This window comes from Saimiri boliviensis, chromosome 2, assembly GCF_048565385.1.
Source record: "Saimiri boliviensis isolate mSaiBol1 chromosome 2, mSaiBol1.pri, whole genome shotgun sequence".
Taxonomy (NCBI): Eukaryota; Metazoa; Chordata; class Mammalia; order Primates; family Cebidae; genus Saimiri; species Saimiri boliviensis.
In genome coordinates, this window is record NC_133450.1 from 224,145,561 (window position 1) to 224,167,617 (window position 22,057).

General features: G+C 38.8%; 1 protein-coding gene across 7 annotated transcripts in view; it reads left to right on the forward strand.

Moving 5' to 3' along the window:
- Positions 1 to 22,057, forward strand: part of LOC101042123 (transducin-like enhancer protein 4) — a 150,455-nt gene that overhangs the window by 24,117 nt on the left and 104,281 nt on the right. For all 7 annotated transcript variants that reach the window (XM_074395471.1, XM_039475006.2, XM_039475002.2 and 4 more), the window contains exon 5: positions 13,106 to 13,168. In XM_074395471.1, coding sequence (XP_074251572.1) covers positions 13,106 to 13,168 — 63 coding nt within the window. The remainder of the gene's footprint in view (positions 1 to 13,105; positions 13,169 to 22,057) is intronic.

Here is a 22,057-nt window from a genome sequence, read left to right on the forward strand (position 1 = left end):
GGAATCATGGGCTCCGTATACTCCTCTGGTTTTCTAATCTAGTGAAGGCACATAGTCTGCTAGTTCTCCATGTGCAGCCTGCCTCCATTCCTTGTTATCACCACGGTCACTGTCACTGACCATCAGACCTGTTGTCATACTAGCGGCTGTGGTGGCCTCCAGACTTTTTGCCTACAGCCATTGCCTTCTCTATTCCCTTATCTGGGCTTGCTGGAGCTCCTGGTCTACTTCTGTACCTGTCTTTTGGTGTTGGGTCATTTTTAAGGGGCCCTTTTCTGCCCCTGGAAAATCCTACCAGTATTCCCATTATTGCTCTGTCCTCTTCTCTGCTCACTTTGCCCCTTTATTTAGGTAATTTTATTCACTGTGAGTAGATGAATCACAGGGTTTTTTCCCCTACTATCCCAGACCTTTCCTCTGAGACCATTGTATGTCCTCATTTCCCTGATACTTAAATTCAGCAGATCCCAAAATGACATAGTCCCCCACAAGCCTGCTTAGTGATTCTTATCTGAGGAAATGCCAGCACCATCCACCCAATTTCTCAAGCCAGAAACCCAGAGAGGGAGCTGACTATTGTCCTTCCCTCTTATTTATTAGCCATACTTAGTCAAATATGAGGTCTTCTGGTATCGACTCCCAGTTACTCCTGCATTTGTTTACTTTTCTCCAGCTATATGATCATGGCGAATTAATAACTTTACTCTTCTTTGGCGTTATTTGTAAAATGGGGACGAGAATAATCCTCTCAAAATTGTCCTGAGCATTAAGTGAATTGTCTGGCACAGAGCAAGCTTCCCATGAATGTTAGGATGGGGAACACCCTTGGCCACCATGTTTCAAAGGACTCATTATGAGTAATGCAATAGTCTCCTAACTGGTCTGCCTGGATAGAGATAAGCCTGGTCCACTAGGCTCTTTTGGATCTGCTTCTCCAGCTTCTCCTTGTGCTGATACTACCCCTTTCACTTTTGCCTTTGAATATCAGTGTCCCTTGCTGGTATGGCAGGCTTTCTGGGGAATGGCCTTGCCTTTTTCTCTGCCCCCTTCTCCTTTGTGTGTGAGACTCAGTTCACCTTCAGTTACTCAGGGAAATAGTCCTCTATTAAGCACTTTAAAATAGCTTGCATTCTGTATTTGTTTCGGTGTCTGTCTCGTTTGCTAGATTATGGGCTCTGCAAGTCCTGTCTTGTTCCTCTACCTTTTTTTCAGACTATAACACAGTATATGGCAGAGTAGCAGACAATAATCAAAAGTGATGAAATTAATATGGCTCACATTTTACTCTCTCCCCAAAGCCAGAAGGGTTTTTTTCCCCTCCTCACTCTTAGATTTCCAGGGCTCCTCTGTGTACTACCTAGGGCCCTTAACACATGGCATTCGTTTTGTGTTTATTTGTATTTTATCTTCTCTCCTGCTAGATTATAAACACCTCGAGTTTGGATCAGTTCTGCATTCAGAACTGCTGTTTCTACCACACCTTCTAGCTTAGAGTAGGAGCCAGTAACTGAAAACATCTTTTTGAATTTCCTAAGTCTGAGGTGCTTTGGAAATTCATTTTGTTCCTATTCTGAAATTATCTTTCATCCTCCATCTTTCCTCTTGTGGTATGTTTTGTGGTTATAAATCTCTTCTTTCCGTCCACAACCATTTAAATATAATCAGTGGCAAGAAGTGGGTGAAGGACAGAAATGCACTGTGGTGTCTTGACCTGTCTGGGACTTATCATAGCTTTCCTAGAAATTGACCCTGATGGGCTCTTACTGCCTCCTAAATAAAGTTCAAACTCCTTAGTGTGGCATTCAAGACCTTTTGTAGTCTGACCCCAGTGAACAACCCCGTCTGTCCTTATTTTCCACTCTATTTTTTATTACATGCATCCTGTGCTCTAACTTAATGGTTTTCAATCCTGCCTGCACATTAGAATCACCTGGGGAGCTTTAAAATAAAATACTGACGCCAGGGTCCTGCCTTCGGAGATTGTGAGTTAATTGGTCTGGAGTGAGGCCTGGGTGTGGTTGTTTGTGAAAGGTCCGCTAGTGATGCTGATGTAAGGCCCAGACTGGAAACTACTGCTGATCCCAGTGTTTCCCACAGAATATCATTTCCTATCAGAATTTTGAGGTGAAAGGGGCCCAAAGTCAAAGAAGATTGAGTAGTAATTGCTTTTAATGTGCTCCCTTCCAAAGATGTAGAACGAACTGTCAAATGAAAGGCTCTGAGATACCCAACAGTAAAGAAAAGTGTTTGACTTTCTTCATAGTGTGTGAGGGCATCTGATCAGGGACTGCTTTATGTATATAATACTTGTTAATAACATCTGCAACGTGTGGTGTAGAAAATTTTGTTTTTAGCTACATCTCAACTTTCAAGTCACTTCTTTATTTGTCCTTCCCTGATCATGTCATTCAAACCAGACCCACCTCCCACCCCAGGGCTCTCTCTTAGACCCCCTATTTTGTCTTCATAGCACTTCTCAGTATCTAAAATTCTTCTTCATATACTTGTATGTTGGCTTCTGTCTTCCTCTGCCTATGATGTGAGCTCCATCACAGCAGGAACTTACTTGTCTTGTTCACCCCTCTGTCTCCGTTCAGCACCTACAAAGTCCTGACAAGTACTGAGTAGGTATTTAATAAGTATTTGTTGAATGTACAAAAAGGCAGTAATACACTCGTGGTTTAGACTTTTTCTAAGGTACATTTATTTAAATATTTTAAACTGCCTACAGAATTTAATTTAAAAGCAACCTGAAGTACATTTTAAAAGTGACTAGAAATATAGAAACACAATAGCTAACTTTACCTTTAATTTTCTCAACCTGCCTAGTCAAGTATTAAACAAGAAGAAAACAAACAAAAGTAGATGTGAGCCTGATTACAGGGAAAATGCTATTAATTTTCTGATTATAAAGAGTTTTCAGTCTGTGGTAGGGGACTTCTTTTTTCTAATTGCTTAGCCTGTCCCAGGTAGCTTTCCCCAGCATTTGGAGATTCCATTGGTGTGAGCCAGTGAAGGAGCCTGAGTGAGGAATCAATGAATAATAGTGGACTTTGTGTGCCATATACCAGTCCGCGACAACAAAACACACAAAAACAGGCAAGGAATTAGTTTAAGTAAAAACTTCCTAATAGTTAAAACCTTCTTACAGTGAGAGTATTCAGACAGGTTTATCAGGGACAGTGGCGAGGCAATATGTGTGTCAGAATCCATATGTGGAATCCCAGGTTCGGTTGCCTGCTGCTCAGCAAGTGATGTTGCAGCAACTCTTGGACCTTGTTCTGAAGGGATTTGGATAGCCTGTTCTCTAGGGGTCCTCCTGCTGCAGCTGGGCCCGTGCCTCTCCAAGCCTGACTCTGTCTTGTTTTGAGTGGGGTTAGTTAGTATGAACTGGTCTACATATTGTAGTGTGTACAATTCCTGAGCTCCTCCACCACACCTTGAATTATTAGGAACTGTCCTTTTACTTCCTGTGAACCTAGTGATGCCATTGCAGAACTAGACCCTTTTCTTGGGCTTTTAAAATCATCAAGTTGGTTCTCTGGAGATAAGGTTGTAGAGATTTACCGTGAACGCTGTATACAAGGTACTCTCCCAATATGCTGTCTAACAAATCCCTCAGTCCAGTGGGTCAGATGATCAGCAATCTGGTATAAATAATCTCAAGAAGGAGGTTGAGCTGCATTTCCTTTATTACATTTAAAAATAATCTTTAAAACACGTATTTTGCCAAGGTTGCAGAATGGAAGCTTTAATCATTTATTGTCAGGAATTGTCCGGAATGAATTTGCGTTTCCTTTTGTTGAACACTGTGATAATTTATTATTCTTTTGAATAGCATGGTATCCTAAATGCCAGGAAAGATGTGTGATGGGAAACTAAATAAACCAAATCAGAATTTAAGCAGGTTTTCCGGATGGGTATTCCTTTATGGTTGATACATTAATGTGCTTTAGCTACAGGCATACCTTGTTTTACTGGGCCTCGCTTTATTGTGCTTCACAGAGACTTTGTTTTTCACAAAATGAAGGCTGTAGCAACAGCCCGTGTTCTTAAATTATCTATCCTTATGTCAGCAATAAGGCTGTTTCATTTTCTTACCTCTGGAGTAGCACTTTTCGTTTCCTTCAACTCCTTTTCATTTGCGTTTATAACTTGGCTGATTGTCCCAACACACCTAGCTTTTGGCTCATCGGCTTTCGGCATGCCTTCCACTCTTAAGGTTAATCATTTCCAGATTTTGATTTAAAGTGAGAGATGTGAGACTGTTCCTCTCCCTTGAGCACTTAGTGGCCCTCCGCTGTAGGGTTATTAATTGGCTTAATTTCAATACCGTTGTCTTAGAGAATTGGGAAGCCTGAGGAGAGGAAAAGAAAGGGAAATAGCATGAAGCAGTCAGAACACACACAGCATCCATTCTGTAGCCCATAATCAAGGAGTAATTTCAACTTTTTTTTGTTTGTTTGTTTGTTTGTTTTTGTTTTTGTTTTTGTTTTGAGACGGAGTTTCGCTCTTGTTACCCAGGCTGGAGTGCAATGGCGCGATCTCGGCTCACTGCAACCTCCGCCTCCCGGGTTCAGGCAGTTCTCCTGCCTCAGCCTCCTGAGTAGCTAGGATTACAGGCACGTGCCGCCATGCCCAGCTAATGTTTTGTATTTTTAGTAGAGACGGGATTTCACCATGTTGACCAGGATGGTCTCGATCTCTTGACCTCGTGATCCACCCGCCTCGGCCTCCCAAAGTGCTGGGATTACAGGCTTGAGCCACCGCGCCCGGCCTAATTTCAACTTTTAAGACTTAAAGAAATACATTTTGTAAGGCTATAGCTGCCATAGATAATGATTCTTCTGGTGAATCTAGCAAGGTAAATTGAAAACCTTCCAGAAAGGATTAGCTATTCTCTATGCCATTAAGAACATTTGGGATTCATGGGAGGAGGTCAAAATATCAACATTAATATGAATTTGGAAGAAGTTGACTCCAACCCTCATGGATGACTTTGAGGGGTTCAAGGCCCTCAGAATGGTCTTTGAGGGGTGGACCTTGAAGATGTGACTGAATTGCTGCAATCTCGTGATAAAACTTCAGTGAATGAGGAGTTGCTTCTTATGGATGAGCAAAGAAAGTAGTTTCTTGAGATGGAATATACTTCTGGTGAAGATACTGGGAACATTGTTGAAATGATCACAAATAATTTGAGTATTACATCAGCTTAGTTGATAAAGCAGGGGCAGAGTTTAAGAGGATTGACTCTTAGGAAATTTCAAAGAAATTCTGTGAGGAAAATACTGTCAAACAGCATCACATGCTACAGAGAAGTTCTTTGGAAAGGAAGAGACAGTCAGTGCTAATAAGCTTAATTATTGTCTGTTTTCGAGAAAATGCCATAGCCCTCCAACTCTCTGCAACCACAACCCTGATTAGCCTTCAATATTGAGCCTAAACCCTCTGTCAGCAAAAAGATCATGGCTCAATGAAGGCTCAGATGATGGTTAGCATTTTCTAGCAATAAAGTGTTTTTAAATTAAGGTGTATTATATGTGCTGATTTTTTTTTTAGATGTAATGCTACTGCACGCTTAGACTGTAGTACAAAGATAACTTTTATGTTTGTACTGTACTGTAGTACACACATGTACTGGGAAACTGAAAAAATTGTGTGATTCTCTCTATTGTAACATTCACTTCATTGTCATGTTCTGGAACTGAACCTACAATATCTCTGATATATGCTTGTATTTCTAAGCAATTTTAGCAGACCTGCAAAAGAATTAATGAGATTTCCAACCACCTAAACTGTAGTTTCTTCGGTTTTTTCAACAAAAGCATATTGAGTGTCTTTGACATACCAGCCACTGGGGCTAAAGGTATCTGCAGTGGAGCCTGCATTCTCTAGAACCTTACTACTAGAGGTCTGGTCTCTGGACCAGCATTTTAAACAACAGCTTAAAGTTTGTTAGAAGTGTAGACTATGAGGTCCTTTTCCAATCTGAATTTTAACATTTCCAGGTGATTAGTATGCACATGACAGTTTGAGAAGCACTAGCCTAGTCCATGTAAACAAAAATATATATGAGATAATTTCAGATGATTACAAATGCTGTCAAGAAAAGATAAAACTGTAATGGGCCAGAGAGTGGGAGGAGGAGGAGTAATTGAGGATGGTAAGTGAAGGCACCTGAGGGAGTTTCCTGTGGGCTGAGACTTAAATGATGGGTGGGGATGAGCCATGGGAAGATCTGGGGAAGGTGGTTCCAGGTAGAGGGAAGAGCAAGTGCAAATACTAGGAAGAGGGACTGTCTCTTCCATCTCCTGATGTGCCCTCTGCTCTAGCCGGGCCGGACCTGTGAATTCACTTGCTGACTGTGCCTGCACCTGCAAGTGTAGTGGCAGTGTAATGGCAGAGTGGTATCTCAGTAAACGGGTAAAGGCCAAAACTTAGGTTTCTTACTATAAGCAGCCATTTATAGTGAGAAGATAATCAAATGTATTGTAAGGATATTTTGGTGGTGACAGCTTCAAAGAAATGGAATTTTATATAATTGGGAGGAGGGAAAAGAATCACTAGAGGCCATGCTAGAATTAGAAGAGGAGGAAAGAAAATACTGAGAAATGCAAGATAGATGGAGATTTCTTGAAAAACAGAGAAAAATAAGAAGTAAACAGACAAGGAAGCTTTAGCCTCACCTGAGAAGAAAGACTAAAAAATAGAGCATGGCTCACTGTTTAAAAGGTGGCTTGTTTCCCTGGAGGTAGGCATCCTTGATGAGAACGGAGTAAGGACTATTAGTCTGTTTTGTTTTGTTTTATTCCTATATCCAAAATACCTTTGTCTTTAGGTATTTCTCACATCATTTTGATCATACAGATCATATTGGGAAAAATCAAGATGAATCATCTCCATTTACTGTGGGCACAAGGAATATTTTCTTCCCTCTTCTGTGGCTAAGTATGAAAATGCTTAATTGTAAATCAGCATTCAAAGGGAACTGTACATTTATTTATGTTATTAGGAAAGAGAAAGGTATATGAGAGAGGAGGAGGAGGAGGGGAAGGAGAGAGAAGAGAAGAGAAATAAAATGTAAAGCAGGCAGTTGTCAAGGCTTGCTCTGACATACCAGCTGAGGAAAGAACTATTCGTAGAACTTAGGTATCTTAGTAATCAGAGTAATCAGGGTTCTCTGACTGGCTCTACCTTGTTCTGTGCAGGCTGAAGTTAAGGTCTCTAGAGAAGTAATTTTCTTTTTCTACTCCAACTGACATCCCACTTTTCTCTCCCATCCTTTTTTTTTCCTTCCCCCCATTTTTCCTGCCTCTCCCCTCTGGTGGAGCTGAGTAGAACCATGATAACATTGGTTACAGTGTTTCCAGACTTGAGAACTGAAATGATTTGAGCTTGTACAAGTAATTGGAAGTCTGGCACAATGATCGTCTGGCACAATGATCGTCATTCTCAACCTTGATAATATCTCTCTCTCTCCATCACTCTTAACATTGTAGCAGTATTTGAACACAATAACCAGATTGCAGAAGCTGCATGTAGGTAAATAGGCACCAATCTAGGATTTCTCTTAAAGATATACCTCTAGAAAGCGCATATGGTAGGAGAAAATAGAGGGTGCTCCTTTTTTTTTTTACCATTGTAAAAATGCTTCAGTAAAATACAGCTTTACCTCTGGGGTTAGATTGGAATAGTTCCATGAAATGTAGGTATACTATGACCCTCTCTCTTCAAGGACATTGTTCTGCATTTTCCCACGTGAGCACCACAAACAGTAGCCCCATGTATCTTGTTAGGACAAACAAATGGGACCCCTGAGAGTATGCAGTTGACTGAGCTGCACCTTGAGTACTTTAAAGCACACTTAACATGTGGTAAAGTAGCATAAATAGGAGTTCAAAACACAAACCAAATTGGCATTGCTTGTGGTATCATTATTAATAGAATCATTGTTTTGGTTAAACTCCCTGGTGAAACAGTGGAAGGGAGGCATGAGGGGTGTGAAAAAAGGTTGAATGATGCGCTTTCACATTGTTTAACATATTACAAATTGACTACCCTGTTACAGACAGTGTCTTTTTCTCATAGAAGTAAGTGAGATGGGCAGAGCTTTTAAAAATAGCAAGTCTTAGTTTTAATTAGTCCTTTAGCAAACTGATAGATGACATATCACATCAACTCTTATGTTATCGCTTTGTTTTATTGCTTTATTAAGCAGTAGTAATTTTTTTTTTTTACAAAGTAAGAATGTGAACTGAAATAAACCTTAGACATTTGGTTTACCACCTTGCTAACAATAGTGACAGTACCTTGGTCTGTCTTTAAGCTTTATTCCAATCAGGCTTAAAAAAAATACATACGGTTAGTTTTATGTGTTATGTGTTGACTCTTTTGTAAAATTGATTTTTGATAAGGCAAAAACTGAGTTGTCAGTTTAGAGAAAAGTACTACTTGAATATTTTCCCTTAACGTTTAGTTTGGATTTTAAGTCAGAAAGAATTTCTCATTAGTCCTCTGTTACTTTAGAAAATTTGGAGCAAATCAAGATATTTTCTGATTGAAATTTTAAAGAATTGCAGTCTTTGTTCTGAACTGGTGAAGTAAAGTGTTAAGGCTGCAAGACTTGTGTTTATTCTAAAAACTGTTTCAGGCAGGGTAAGTAAGACTTGTTACCTTTTAAAAAATGTTTCTATAAAAGTGAATGAGGTCAGGCACGGTGGCTCACACCTGTAATCCCAACACTTTGAGAGGCTGAGGCGGGTGAATCACGAGGTCAGGAGTTCAAGACCAGTCTGGCCAAGATGGTGAAACCCCTCCTATCTAGTAAAAATACAAAAACTAGCTGGGCATTGTAGCAGCTGTCTATAATCCCAGCGACTCAGAGGCTAGGCTTAGGTAGGCAATGCTTGAACCCAGGAGGCTGAGGTTGCTGAGCCGAGATGGCACCACTGCACTCCAGCCTGGGCGGCAGGGTGAGAATTCATCTCAAAAAAAAAAAAAAAGTGGATAAATGTATGTTCTTGATAAACGTTTAATAAAATAAATAGGTTCATCTTTTAAAAATATTTGGCAAGAAACTACTATATAGAAAACTAATGGTAAAAAGTTATTTTTCAGGAATGTTTCCTAAAACTGTTAATTGCTTTAAGTTGGCTGCTGAAATGGTTTCCTAATAACGCTTTGTTATTCTGTTTTATTTCAACAATACATATGTAGTAATAGTGTTCCTATTTTGATGAGAGACAAATCCATGAAACAGTTTTTAAAATCAACAGTTGCTTTTGATATATCCCTTTAATTATTAAAATAAAGCTATTGGTACTTTTACCCAAGTTTGATATATTTTTAAAATAAAATTTGTGTCTTTTTAAGAAAATCATATAGGCAGAAATAATCTAAATAAAAATCAGATTTTTATTGTCTTTGAGGGAATGTAGCTACATTCCTGTATATGATTAACTAAGTTTTTGTCTTTTAAATGATTTGTAAAATTTGTCATGTGATAAAGGAAATACATTCGGTATTGTGTGCATTAGTATTTGTTACTTTTTAGCATAGTGATTGAGTTACAGCTTTCTTTTCAATGCATGATATCACTTTCCCATGATGTAATAGTTAATAAATTTTCCAGTGATTCTTGAGTGTTGGAGTATGAACAGATAAAGGATAAAAGATTCTTGTCTATGTTTCCGTTTCGTTACTGTGTGGTCATGCTCCTAGTCCACTGTCCATCAGTACTGTAGAGTTAGCCCATTGACATTCACATGCCAGGTGTTGTGTACATAGCCAAGGGATTTTCATAGAATTCCTTTTTTTGTCATGACATTTTTCTAAGCTATTTTACCCAAACCAAGTTTTTTTCTTTAGTAGTGATGGTGCTTGTTTTTATTTTATTTATTTTTTTAATTGGAGAATGGTGTAAAGGAGAGGAAATAGAATGGTAGAGTTGCAGATAGGAAAATATGTGTCCAACTTTTAGATTTCTTAAATGCATAGCTTCAGATGGAAGATACAATAGAATTGTCAAAAGTTGTTAATGTGTTTGACAAAGTATGGTTGCCAGTATGACCTTTTTGTTACATTTTGACATGAACAATTGTCCTTTTATTGGGGCTGTTAATGCTATTTTGGAATATCATGGGCATCTAAAGGCAATAGTTTAGCAGTGTCCATAAAGCATCAAATGCCGTTATAATATCTAGTAAACCTAACAGCAGTTTTTCAGAATCCCTGCCTGTTTAAATGGGCTATCTGTGAATGTACTTGCTCAGGGATGCATGACCCACATCACCTATAAATTTGATTGGAAGCTACAGTACTGGCGTAGCCTGATGGATAGCAGATTAGAGCCCTGATTAACCATGTGATTCAAAGACTGGGAATATATTGTCTAAGCAAGATTCATCAGATGCAATCAGAATTTCAAGTGGTCAGATGAAATTCAAATGTGTATTGTGGCTTTTCCTCCCCTGTTGCTTTTCGTCTTAGGTTATCTTTTTTTCCTTCTTTCCCCAAAGCTGAAAAATACTTCTTTGATGAATCTGCTCCTTACCCTAAAGCTGTCTGTCTGTTATTCATCAGAAAGCAGGTCGCAGTTCAGTGAGCAGAAGAAAAGATTTTAATAGAAGCTGTGCCAAGGGCTGTAATGCATCATTTTAGGGCCCTAATTACATTACAATGACAAATATCAATGGTGACAACAGCAATAACCTACATCCTTTAATGGCTGTGCTGGAAAGGAGTTTGGGCCCCACGCCATTATATTAGACTCAGTTTCAAAACATAGGCCATTAGAAGTGTGTGTCCACAGTGTTATTGGCTGATCGCTGAAGCCCAGTGGAAAGGCCTGTAAATAAATGATGCCTCCCTAAAGCTGGGTCCTATGGGACAAAAGAGGCAAAATTAGATGACCATGGAAGCAGCCGTGTTTCCGAGGCAACTTTAGCTTTCAAAGTGAAGAATGACCTGCTTAATTTTATGAAATCACACACACATCCAACCCCCACCCCTGCTGCCAATTAGCCTGACCATGAAAATCCATTGGCATGACAACTTAAAGAAATTAAGAAGTCTATTAAACAAAAGGAGACCTTTAACGAAAGTTTGGGAGGTTTCTACTCTCCCTTTTCTGTTGTGTGTGTGTTAACATATGTGATTGAGTAAAAAAGGCTCTTCTTTTTACATTTATTTTTAAGAATATGTAGAATTTTTTTTTAAATAGTTGCTCAGTCTTAATACAGCCTAGGTCCAAAATTTTGTTATTTTCACCAGATGAGTAAGTTTCCTTAGAGTAGTTTTTATTGCCTAGATTATGTAGGCAAACTAAAGAACTCAGTTTTCTTATGTGCCCACACATTTTTCAGCCCTCCTAGCAAGGGACTATTTTATTTATGTAAACAACATAATGAGGAAAATATGCTTGGCAGATGGTTCTAAGCATTAGAATCATCAGTTTGGTCTGCCCCAAAGTGTCTCATTATCTTTTATTCTCTCCCCCTCCACCTCTCCCTGCAAAAAGCTTAACAACCAAATGCCTTTGAGATGCAGTACTTTCAGTCTGGCGAATGCTACACTATTTTCTTAGCTCACCCTGGAATTTCACCCCATAACCACTGTGGTATGTTCGTCCAGGTGGAGAGTGGTTTGGTGATTCCCACTGCAGCTCTTCATGGTGGCTTAAGCATTCTTAAAGGATAGCTAAATGCTCCATGGGGCCAGTGCAGTAAATTAAATCAGGTCAGCACAGTTGGGTCCTTATTCACTGCTGCTTATTGGTGCTGGGTTTTTGTCCATCCTGTTAGGAATGCAGGCTGGAATGGAAAGCTTAGGTTTGAAACTTCATGGTGAATTTGTGTTTTCTTTTGGCTGGCAAAGTTTTTAAGGTACTGGCATTTAAAAGATTGCATAGCTACAAAGTTAGAAGGGTTGCTGATGAAAGAAGGAAGCCTAGATTGCACAAGTAGAGTGTCGCTGTCATTCTGGTAATGACTTGGCAAGAAAAAGCATTTTGGGCCTCTCATAAAATGAGGAACTGACCCCTGGGTGGAATTTAAGAATGTCTTAGGAATAGTAATTTCTTTACATTTTCTGCCTTTTAGTACTTCTTAGCTCTCTTTCCTTCATTCCATCATTAAACTATAAACTATTTTATATGTATGTGTATTAAAAAAAACTATGTGTTTATACATCACAAGTATACAGGGCACCATCTGAAAATACAAATTAAGATAAACTGATAAATCTGTGGGTAACTTTTTGAACAGAACATATAGTGGTGATATATTTTTTTTTAACTTTCTGTAGCATCATTTTGGTTTAAAATGTCTATATTTCCAAAAAATATTGGAGAATAGACTGTTCTGATACTGTTGGGACTTTTGCATATCTACAGTAAAAAAAAAAAAAAAAAAAAAATGTTCCCAAGGGTAGTCTCCAGATACATACAGATCGCTTTCTGCTAAGTGTAATAAGATTTTAGCGTCTCTCAACCTTTGTGCACCGAAAACTCTGATAGGACACATTTGGAAATTTTTATGGTTGAAAAAAACATCCCATTCTTCAAGAATTTATAAGAATCTGAATTAACCAACTTTTTTGGGTTGCTTGGTTACTGCTATTTCAGAAGTTCAGGGTCTTGGGTTTAAAATCACAGCACTAGTGTTTTTAAAGCAAAGGCCACAAATACAAAAATCCAATGAGTTACTAACTAAAGGAGTTGAGATGTAGGAAAGGATGTATCTTTACTTATCTAAATTCTAAACACTTAGAACTAAGTTTTATGAAAAAGATTAGCATGAGCAAGGTTCCTGGTGAAGGCTTTTGAAAACATTTCCAGTCATAGAAATTAAATTCCATTTTATATTGCCCTGATCCTTGAAGGTTAACTTTTTAAGATGAATGCTAGTTAATAAATTGTGCTATTAATGTGGCACTGTTGTCACTGCTGCTTTTTAATGGGCTTGCCGATGAGATAGTTTTCCTGTTCCTTCGGAAATAAGCCAGCTAAATTATAAAGTATGTTTTAATATCATCCTGTTAATATTTCGGGAATCTATAACCAGCTGACTGTTTTCTTTATTGCTTTCCTTTCCCTTATGTTTTGCAGGCAGAGATTGTCAAGAGGCTGAATGCTATCTGTGCACAAGTCATTCCTTTCCTGTCCCAAGAGGTAAGATGGTTGATTTTAGGCACTGGGCTAAAAGTTGCCATTTTAGTGGTTTTGCAGAAAAGGGATTGTAGAACTGACTCTCTGGCCTTGCCAGTCTCTTGGTGTTTGTATTTTATTTACATTTCTAAGAAACAGTGTTGTCACTCCAACTTTTACACCTTAATAAATTTCTGTGGAATATAATTTAAATGTATTTATGTAATGGAATATTTTCTAGTTGGGCTAAGCAGAATTCAGTCTTTAAAATATTTTGCTATCTTTGTAGTGTTGCTCAGAATTATGCTTGTTTGTCATAATGGTACCTAATAGGGTGGACTGAAAAACTGCCAGGAAAGCAGGAACTTACTCTGTACTATTGTGATTGGGTGTTAAGAACAGGCAGGACAGCTGAAATGCAAAGACTTTATGTAGTAAACAAACTAATGAAGCTTTTGGCTAGTTACTTTAAAAAATTTACTTCTTGTTACCTGATTAAGTCTTTATATTATTATGCATTTGGGAAAAGATCTGCAAGGTGAACTCAGTGAACTCCTTTTTCTAAGTGCCACTTTTCTCAAAATTAGGTTTTGGTGATGGTAGGCTTAGCACATTGCTGAAGTCTGGCATGCGGCTCACTAGTTAGTTCTCTTGCTCACCGCCAGGGGAAGAGCATGCTGTCAGCAAATGGGCGCAGGTTAGAATAAAGCGTTGCATTTCTAGTGCTTGTTGGCTTCCTTTGTGGCTTTTCTTCTCTCCCTGCTTGCTTTTGGTAGTCACAAAGTTTAAGTTAGAATACTGGAAAAAGATAAGTTTTTGCTTCTGGATTACCGAATGCCTTCATTTGCTCAGGTAAGATCCAATTTAAGAAGGAAGGAGCTAATGAAATATCTGCATGTCTTGTAGCTGCAATACTTTGTGCTATGGGCTGAGAAGGCACAGAGGCACTTTTCTCTTACCCAGTTGTTCTATAAGTGTGTGTGTCACTGCTTTTCAGGAGAGAGGTTTATTCGCCTGCCTGCAGGCATGTGCTTATGTTATGTGGCCAGTATTTGAGCATGCATGTGTTTTAGAGATATGCAGATTGCTATAGATGATTTTTTCTTTCGTCTGAACTGGTTAGACTTGAGTAACTATGGGTACCCTTTGTAAGTATATACTGGGGAGGGGGTACTCACATTCACAAATCTTAACACTGAATTCACATGCGTTTCTGGTTCTCCATAAACAAAGGATATGTTGTCTTTGCTCTTCCTTTAGCTGTGAGTACAAAACCTACCACTAGTCATATCCGCATTTGCCTGTTTTTACTTAGGATTTGCTTATGACTAGATTAGATGGCTTGGTGAATGAGGGTCAAGGGGTGTATTTGCATTTCTTTTGGAAACCTGACTGCTCCCTGCCTGACCCAGATAAGTGTGTACTTTTTACTTTAAGCAGCTCTGCTTTATGGAGATGGAGAATGGGAAGAATGTGTGACCCACAGAGCTGTAACCAGGCTGGGCTGTCATATTCTAAGGTGACAGGAAGAAGTGTGAATTGTCCCTGGGGTGGTATTAGACTTTGGGCCTCTATAGGCACAGACCCCTGTATGTGACCACCGGTACGGCTTTGGTCTCATCACATTTCTGTGGATTGTGTTCAGAAGCCGAAGGTTGTTTTGGGGATGTCAGTGAAGCTGATTTGCCAGTGAGTTGTTTTCCCACATGAATTATGTTGTTTGTGTGAGCAGGCCCAGTGGGAACAGAATGTTTAACAGTAGTGGTGCTGAGCAAGACTAGACTGAAATTAGTTGTCTAAGGAAGTTGTACCTGTAGATGAAAGCCATGGGGAGATACTGGCAACTCATTTGCTCTAGTCTGGGAGGACAGTTGTCATACTTAACTGTTGTCATGCCACTTAACTATTTATTTCCCAAATACTTTGGTATTTCTTGGTTGAAATTCTTGATTCATGTATAATGATTTATGCCAAGCTTGTCCAACCCCAGGACCCTCAGGCCACATGTGGCCCAGGACAGCTTTGAATGTGGCCCAACACAAATTTGTAAATTTTGCTAAAACATTATGAGATTTTTTTTTTTTTTTTTTGCTTTTTTTTTAAAGCTCCTCAGTTATTATAGTGTATTTTATCTGTAGCCCAAGACAATTCTTCTTCTTCCACTGTGGCTGAGGGAAGCCAGTAGATTGGACACCCTTGATCTATGCCATGGAAATGTTAATTCTGTGTATATATTTTCTTTCGCTTACTTTAGATTTAATTTGCTCTTTTTCTAGTTTACTAAGGTTTGTGTATATCTTTTACTGTGTGAGACACAAACATGGTTGTTTCCTTCAAATCAGGGCATCTCTGATGTTTTTTATCTGAGCATCGTCCACCTTCTTTCCTCTTCTGGGCATTCTGTGAGCATCGTCGGACTCTTTACTTCTGCCCTGAAGCCAGATGGACCATAATCTGGAGGGAGGGGAGGAGCAGGTTATTAGAGGAAGACGAATTCTATTTCCTGTCTCTTCAGAGGCATGGAAAATCACTCTTGCATGGCTGTGAGCGTCACTCTGTGCCAGGACTGAAGGCTCTTAATCTGATCTTTTAACACCGGCTCTCTGTGTGACAGTCTCGTTGCCAAAATGGCAGCTGCTGCATTAGAATTTATTTTAAAATGTTTTTATTTAAAAATTAAATGATCATATTTAGAAAAAAGAAGAAGAATTCCTGAAGAGTAGTGTATAAGCTAACAGAACAGTGGCTGGGGGTGATTGTGAGCATCTGAAGTGAGGCTTTTTGGAGTTTGACAGGAACAAGGGGTATATTTACATACTGTTAGATGAAGTCTCTCTTTAATTTAGCCCTCATGTGTTGATTAATATACCTGCTTAATATCGCTTGTATGTAGTTTACCACATTTTTTTAACTTAAAAAATTATGTAGTACTGAATGATAACTATTAAATAAATTTAGTTTTAACTTCAAGACTTTTTTTTAGAAATGAGTTGTATAATTGTAGTTCAGAAGTACCTGAAGTGTTTGTATATAGAAATCACAGAAAAATATTTTACTATCAGAGTTTACTAAAGCATTAAAAAATATTATAGCCATATATACTTTAATGATGTGCTGGTCCACTCACGTACAGCTACTTTCAGTGTTGCAGGGATTTGACAAAGCTATTGCCAACTCTTGTCATTAAAAGTGAGTATCCATCACTTGGAGTTAATAGAATTTCACAGGATTCTCAATATCGGAATTTAGAGAAACCTTGTGAACTCTCATCTGTCCCAAGCTATTCTTTTCTCTCACTTTTTAGCTTTTAGGAGTAGGTAAGACTCAAATTTCTTCTTCAAAAAGCAGTCTCAAGGTGGTAAACGGGAAGCTCTTTTCTTTCCCTATTTGGGTCTCATTTGCAGGGGAAGAACTATAAATATCAACTCTGAGTTGGCAGTTCCATAAACAAGAGATGCCAGGACGATGACAGTTGGATCTGGGTCCTGGCCTCCCTATTACAAATCTTGTGGTTTACTCTAACCGGGCTAAGCTGAGTGACCTTTAGCAGTGATTTGCCTCTCTAAGCCTCAGTTTCCTCATCTGTATGATGAAGTTAATCATAGCATGAAGCACATCCAATGTCTGTGAACATTACTTGGAATTATATCTGGGTAGCTTAGCACATAGTAAGCACCTACTGCCACTGACTGTTAGTATTAGCCACGGTAGTGGCAGTGGAGTTCTGTTTACCCTTGGGAGGACCTGGAACCAGCTTTCCGTCCCTTTGCTAATCATTGCATTTGGGAAGCATGTGAGTTGATTATCTTTCTCTCTAATTTCCTTATAGAAGAAAAAGCAAAAATTAAAAGTGAACCCAGGGCCCTGAGCTAGCTAAAAATCTGTGTTTTTGTTTGTTTCCATTGGCAATTCTGGGATGTGGTTTGTAGACCCTTAGACCTCAGTGGGTCCTCAGTAAAACTGAAAATTGCCAATAAATATTGTATTGCCTCCAGTGTCCCAGTTACAGCTCTTCCTCCACCCCCCAATTCCAGGAACACATCTCCGTACAGGAGAGTCTAAGGTGGACTGAAAGTTATGCATCACTGTTGCACCCAGGCAGTAAGGGGCAGCATTTCTGTCAATTTAGAATTGGTCTAGCTCTCCCTCTTCACTAGCTTTGTGTTGCACAGCTGATCTCTTTAAGCCTTAGTATTCCTATAGAATAAGGAGAATAAGTTCATCTTTGCAATGTGCATTATGTGATCAAAATGTAACAGACTTGGCATAGGGAATGCCATTTCCCACCTGCTCTTTTCCTGTTCTACTTCCAGGAAATAGATTCTATTTCAGGTTATTTTGGGTTCTAAGACATTCGAAAAGGAATGACTTAGTAAAAACTGGGAAGAGTTCAAGGTAACATTTCAAAACGAGCTGGCTGGCAGTCTTTCTGTGGAGTTAGCTAGGCTTTGCAGCTCCGGTAGCTGCTTCTAACAGTGGACATTTAGCTCCACACAGATTGTCTTTCAGGAGGAAGGGAATATTTTTATTTTTTTAGTAAACCAGTAGTTATTTGTCTTAACCTATTAGATTGTGCACTTAGTTGAGGACCTGTTGGAGGACAGCCGTGCTTTTTGTACTCTTGTTTCCCTGTAAGGATCACTTTTAAGATAGACAGGGTATGTTTCACAGTAAATCTATAAGGTGTTCTTAAGCTCTTTGAGAACCTGAAACTCTTGAAAGGCAGTAGGTCAGTAGGTGAAAAGTTTATTACATTATAGTTGAAAATCATTCCCCCAGGGTACAGTTGTTTTTTTCAGAATTGTTGCTTTAGTAACAAGGAGCACATTCATTGGAAGAGCCATGTTAGGCAACAGGCAGTGTGATAAAAGCCAGAGGTCAGCCAGACCCAGGACCAAATTTTGGCTCGGCCACTTGCTTTCTTTGGTGTTCAGCAAAATACTTAGCTTTTCTGGGCTGCAGTTTGCTTATCAGTATAATGGGATACCTGTACTGTAGGATTGTTATATGAAGATTTGTGATAGTGTAAAAGGACCTTGCTGAATGTTTGGCTGCTTTAATAAAAGATCAAAGGAACAGTAGTTTGTTCAAGAAAAAAAGCTTGTTTCTCACGTAATAATACTAGTAATAGTTGGCAGCGAAGCCATCTGTAGCTCATTTGGTGACTCCACGATATTGTGAATTCGGGTTCCTTTTATATTGATGTTCATTTTCCTAACTCTGTCGTGTCTTGCCCCAGTGGCAGCCGGCAGGAAAGAGAAAGGAGTGGGCAAATTATTTCCTTTTAAGGGCATGATGAAGAAAATGCTCACATATTTGTCTCTTTGCAATGGCTAGCACTTAGTTAAGCTGCCAGCGAATAGTGTTAAGGGAGATAAAGAAGTGTAGCCTTAACTGAGTGGCTTCAGTAACAAGGAGCACATTCATTGGAAGAGCCATGTTAGAGAAGGAATACTGGGGGACAACTGTCACTTGCTTCCAGACATAATAGTATGCACAAAATAAAAATTATGGGTATTATTATTGTTACTGCTAATGGTTTATCTTTACATAACAAACTCTAGCTCTATGTAATTAGCACATCTCATGTTTTCAGTTATATAAGGTATAAAATAATGCATAGTTCTTGTTAATAGTAGTCTCTTCCTTACCATTCAAATGTTTGAGATGAATCACTCATCAGATATTATTTATCATTTATACATTCACAGGGGATGGAAAAGAACCTATATGAACAATATGGCCTCTGTGGGCCGTCTGTATTTGTGTTTCTTATGACTAGTGGCTTCCCAATTTTCATTTATTCAACTCATGGTCATTATTACCTTTAGAGAAATGGCATTCATTTTTAACCTTGTTATTAGCAGACTAGTTTCTAGTCATTGGGTGCAAAGGAGGATCAATATTTCCCCCCTTTTTTCTCCACTCCTGTAATTCCATGACTGTTTGTTGTTGTTGTTCTTTGAGTTAAAACAGAAGCCAAGCTGCTTAGAGGCTGATGCAGGGGCCTTGTAGGCTAGTCCTCACGGTGATGATGAGGAGCACACCTGGGGGTCTGGGCTTACCTGTGAATGGAGCTGTTTTTCCCTTGCATCAGTTATTTTAAGAAAACCCTGGTTTAACAAATAAGACAAATTCTTCTTTTTATATTATTTAACAATATTTTTCTGATCATTAGAATATAAAAGGGAAATTAGGAGTGAAAAATGGAAACCTTCTGTTTTTATTCTTATATTTACCTAGGGAAAAGGGAACAGACTAGCCTGAAGGCTTTCTGGTACAAATTTAATTTTAACTTAAAACTTGGTTTGTATTGCTCTTTTAGCTTTTCTAACATGTAGTACCAAGTAGTAGTTGGGCACTCTCCATTGCATTTAAATGGTAGAAAATAATATTCAATTACATAATAGTGATAATGTGAGTTTATTTGAATTACAGTTCTAGTAGCTAGAAAAGCTAGTCATATCAAACAAGACATAAACTCCTCTTTTGGGCATGCCATAAATTTGGTCCATGTAATTTGATGGAAAACAAACCCCTTCCAAAACATTATGATACATAGGTATATCTCAGATGCTGTTTACTTGGGCACCTGGGTTAATATGGTACTGAATTACTTGGAACCAGATTTTCCATGTATAGAATAATTGTGAAATGGAAGTTGAAAAATGTGATCAGTCACTTTCATATTGTGCCTTAGGGAGGAAATGAAGAAAATACAGTGGTTATATGCACTGGTGGCAGTGTTACCGCCTTACAGTCATACCAGATTAACTCGTCTTATTGCTTGTTAACTTTGTAAGGAATCAACGGCTTGTGATAACAGGTTTGATATAGGAGAGCATGGTTAAAATCACAGAGATCCCCTGGTAAGCATGCAGTGACACCCCTAAGACCATCTTCACAGAGTGCTCATGTAAGTGCCAGCAGCCTACACAGGTCATGTTTGCTTCCTAGTCAGGGCCATTTTGCTGGTCTTGGTAATATGTTGTGACAGTGCCATATATCAGAAGAAAGTTCTAAAATAGTTGTTTTATTTTATGGACCAAATACCTGGAAGCCCCAATCCACGTCAATAGAAGGTATTCATGTCAATAGAATATTCTCTTGATGTGGATTGGGGTTTCCGGGTATTTGGTCCAGTTTTCTGATTTTTATATTAGGTTGTGGGCATTGGTAACTTTTCATTTAAAAAAAGTTATATATATATATAGTTTTTCATAATAATGAGCCATCAGCATAATTCTGTCCCATGTTTCATGGTTGACTGATTGGCTTGTTATATATGACCATGTATTTTGGTGACAATTAGATGTTTGGTAAGATTCGTCTGGTGGCATCATGTCCTGTTTGACTTCTGGAAGTGAAAGATGATTCTCAGGAGGTAGAACTTTTTTTTCTGTGATTTAAATGTGGGCCTTCATCCAAAGGCAGCAATGCCAACCTTTATCTGTACATCTTAAAGAATTATTGATTGTTTGAGAACTGACTCATTTCTTTGATTTAGTTAGGTAGTGATTAGATTATTATTATCGGTGCTAAGTTTGAAGGCACTTTGAGTAGAGTTGCATTGTCCAATACAGTAGTGGCTGTGTAAAGTTAAATAAAATTAACAGTTCAGTTTCTTATTTACTCTAGCAACATTTCAAGTGCTCGGTATCCACCCATATGTGGCTAGTGGCTGTCAGATTATTATTAGCACAGATACAGAACATTTCCAACATTGCTCAAATTCTGTTGGACAGCACTGAATTTGTAGAGCTTACCTATCCAAGAAGAATGCCCTGTCTCCATGTGAGTGAGAGTGGAGAAGACAAGACCAGATAGTAGTTTGCACCTAAGAACTTTAATCTCATGTTCCACAGCAAAAATTGTTTGGGAAGTCAGGTTTACATATTTATCCTCTCTAAGCTTTGTGGTGCTGAGACAACCTGTAGTTTACCAGGTATTTGCCAAATTAAACCTGTGTTTGTGTATGTGTGTATATTTCTTGTGTGACTGTGTTAGGCTGTTTTTGCTTGCATTGCTATAAAAAAATAACCTGAGAGTGGGTAATTTATAAAGAAAAGGGTTTATTGGCTCATGGGTCTATAGTCTGCACAAGCATGACACCAGCATTACTTGGCTTCTGGGGAGGACTCAGGGAGCTTTTTTTACTCATGGTGGAAGGCAAAGTGGGAGCAGGCATATCACATGGTGAAAGCAGGAGAGAGAGAGGAGAGATTGAGCGGGAAGATGTCATACATTTTTTAAGGACCAGATCTTTTGAGAACTCACTCTCTATCACAAAAACATCAGGCCATGAGAGATCCATCTCCATGACCCAAACACCTCCTACCAGAACCCACCTCCAGCATTGAGAATTACAATTTAGTGTGAGATTTGAGCTGGGACAAATATGCAAACTGTATCAGATTGACATTTCTTTGAATACTGTATAGGGAAGGCTGACTTGGGGAGATTGGATTAAATTTAAAGTTAATTTGTACTAATAAATGTAATAGAGTTGCTGAAAGGCTTACTAGGATTTTTTACCCTGACTTAGCAGACATGGAGTGATACTTGAATTTGATCTGCTTGGCCCTACCTGGAGTATTGTGTTCTAGATACATTGTACATTGCAAGGAGACTAGCCAGAAGGATGGATGAGTGAGCTAGAGCCCATGACACAGAGAAATTGTTGAGTGACCTGAGGATGGTTAACCTGGAAGAGATAAAATTGAGAACATGCATTATGCCATTTTCAAATATGTCAGTCAATGGAGGAGAATTTAGAGACAAAACTCGGTCCAGTGGGAAAGAATTTATGGCAGGGCAGATTTCAACTTAGTATTAGGGCTCATTATCCCAGAATGGAAAAAGCTTGTCCATGAGGTAGTGAGTTCCTTTTCACAGGAGGTGATCAAGGAGAGA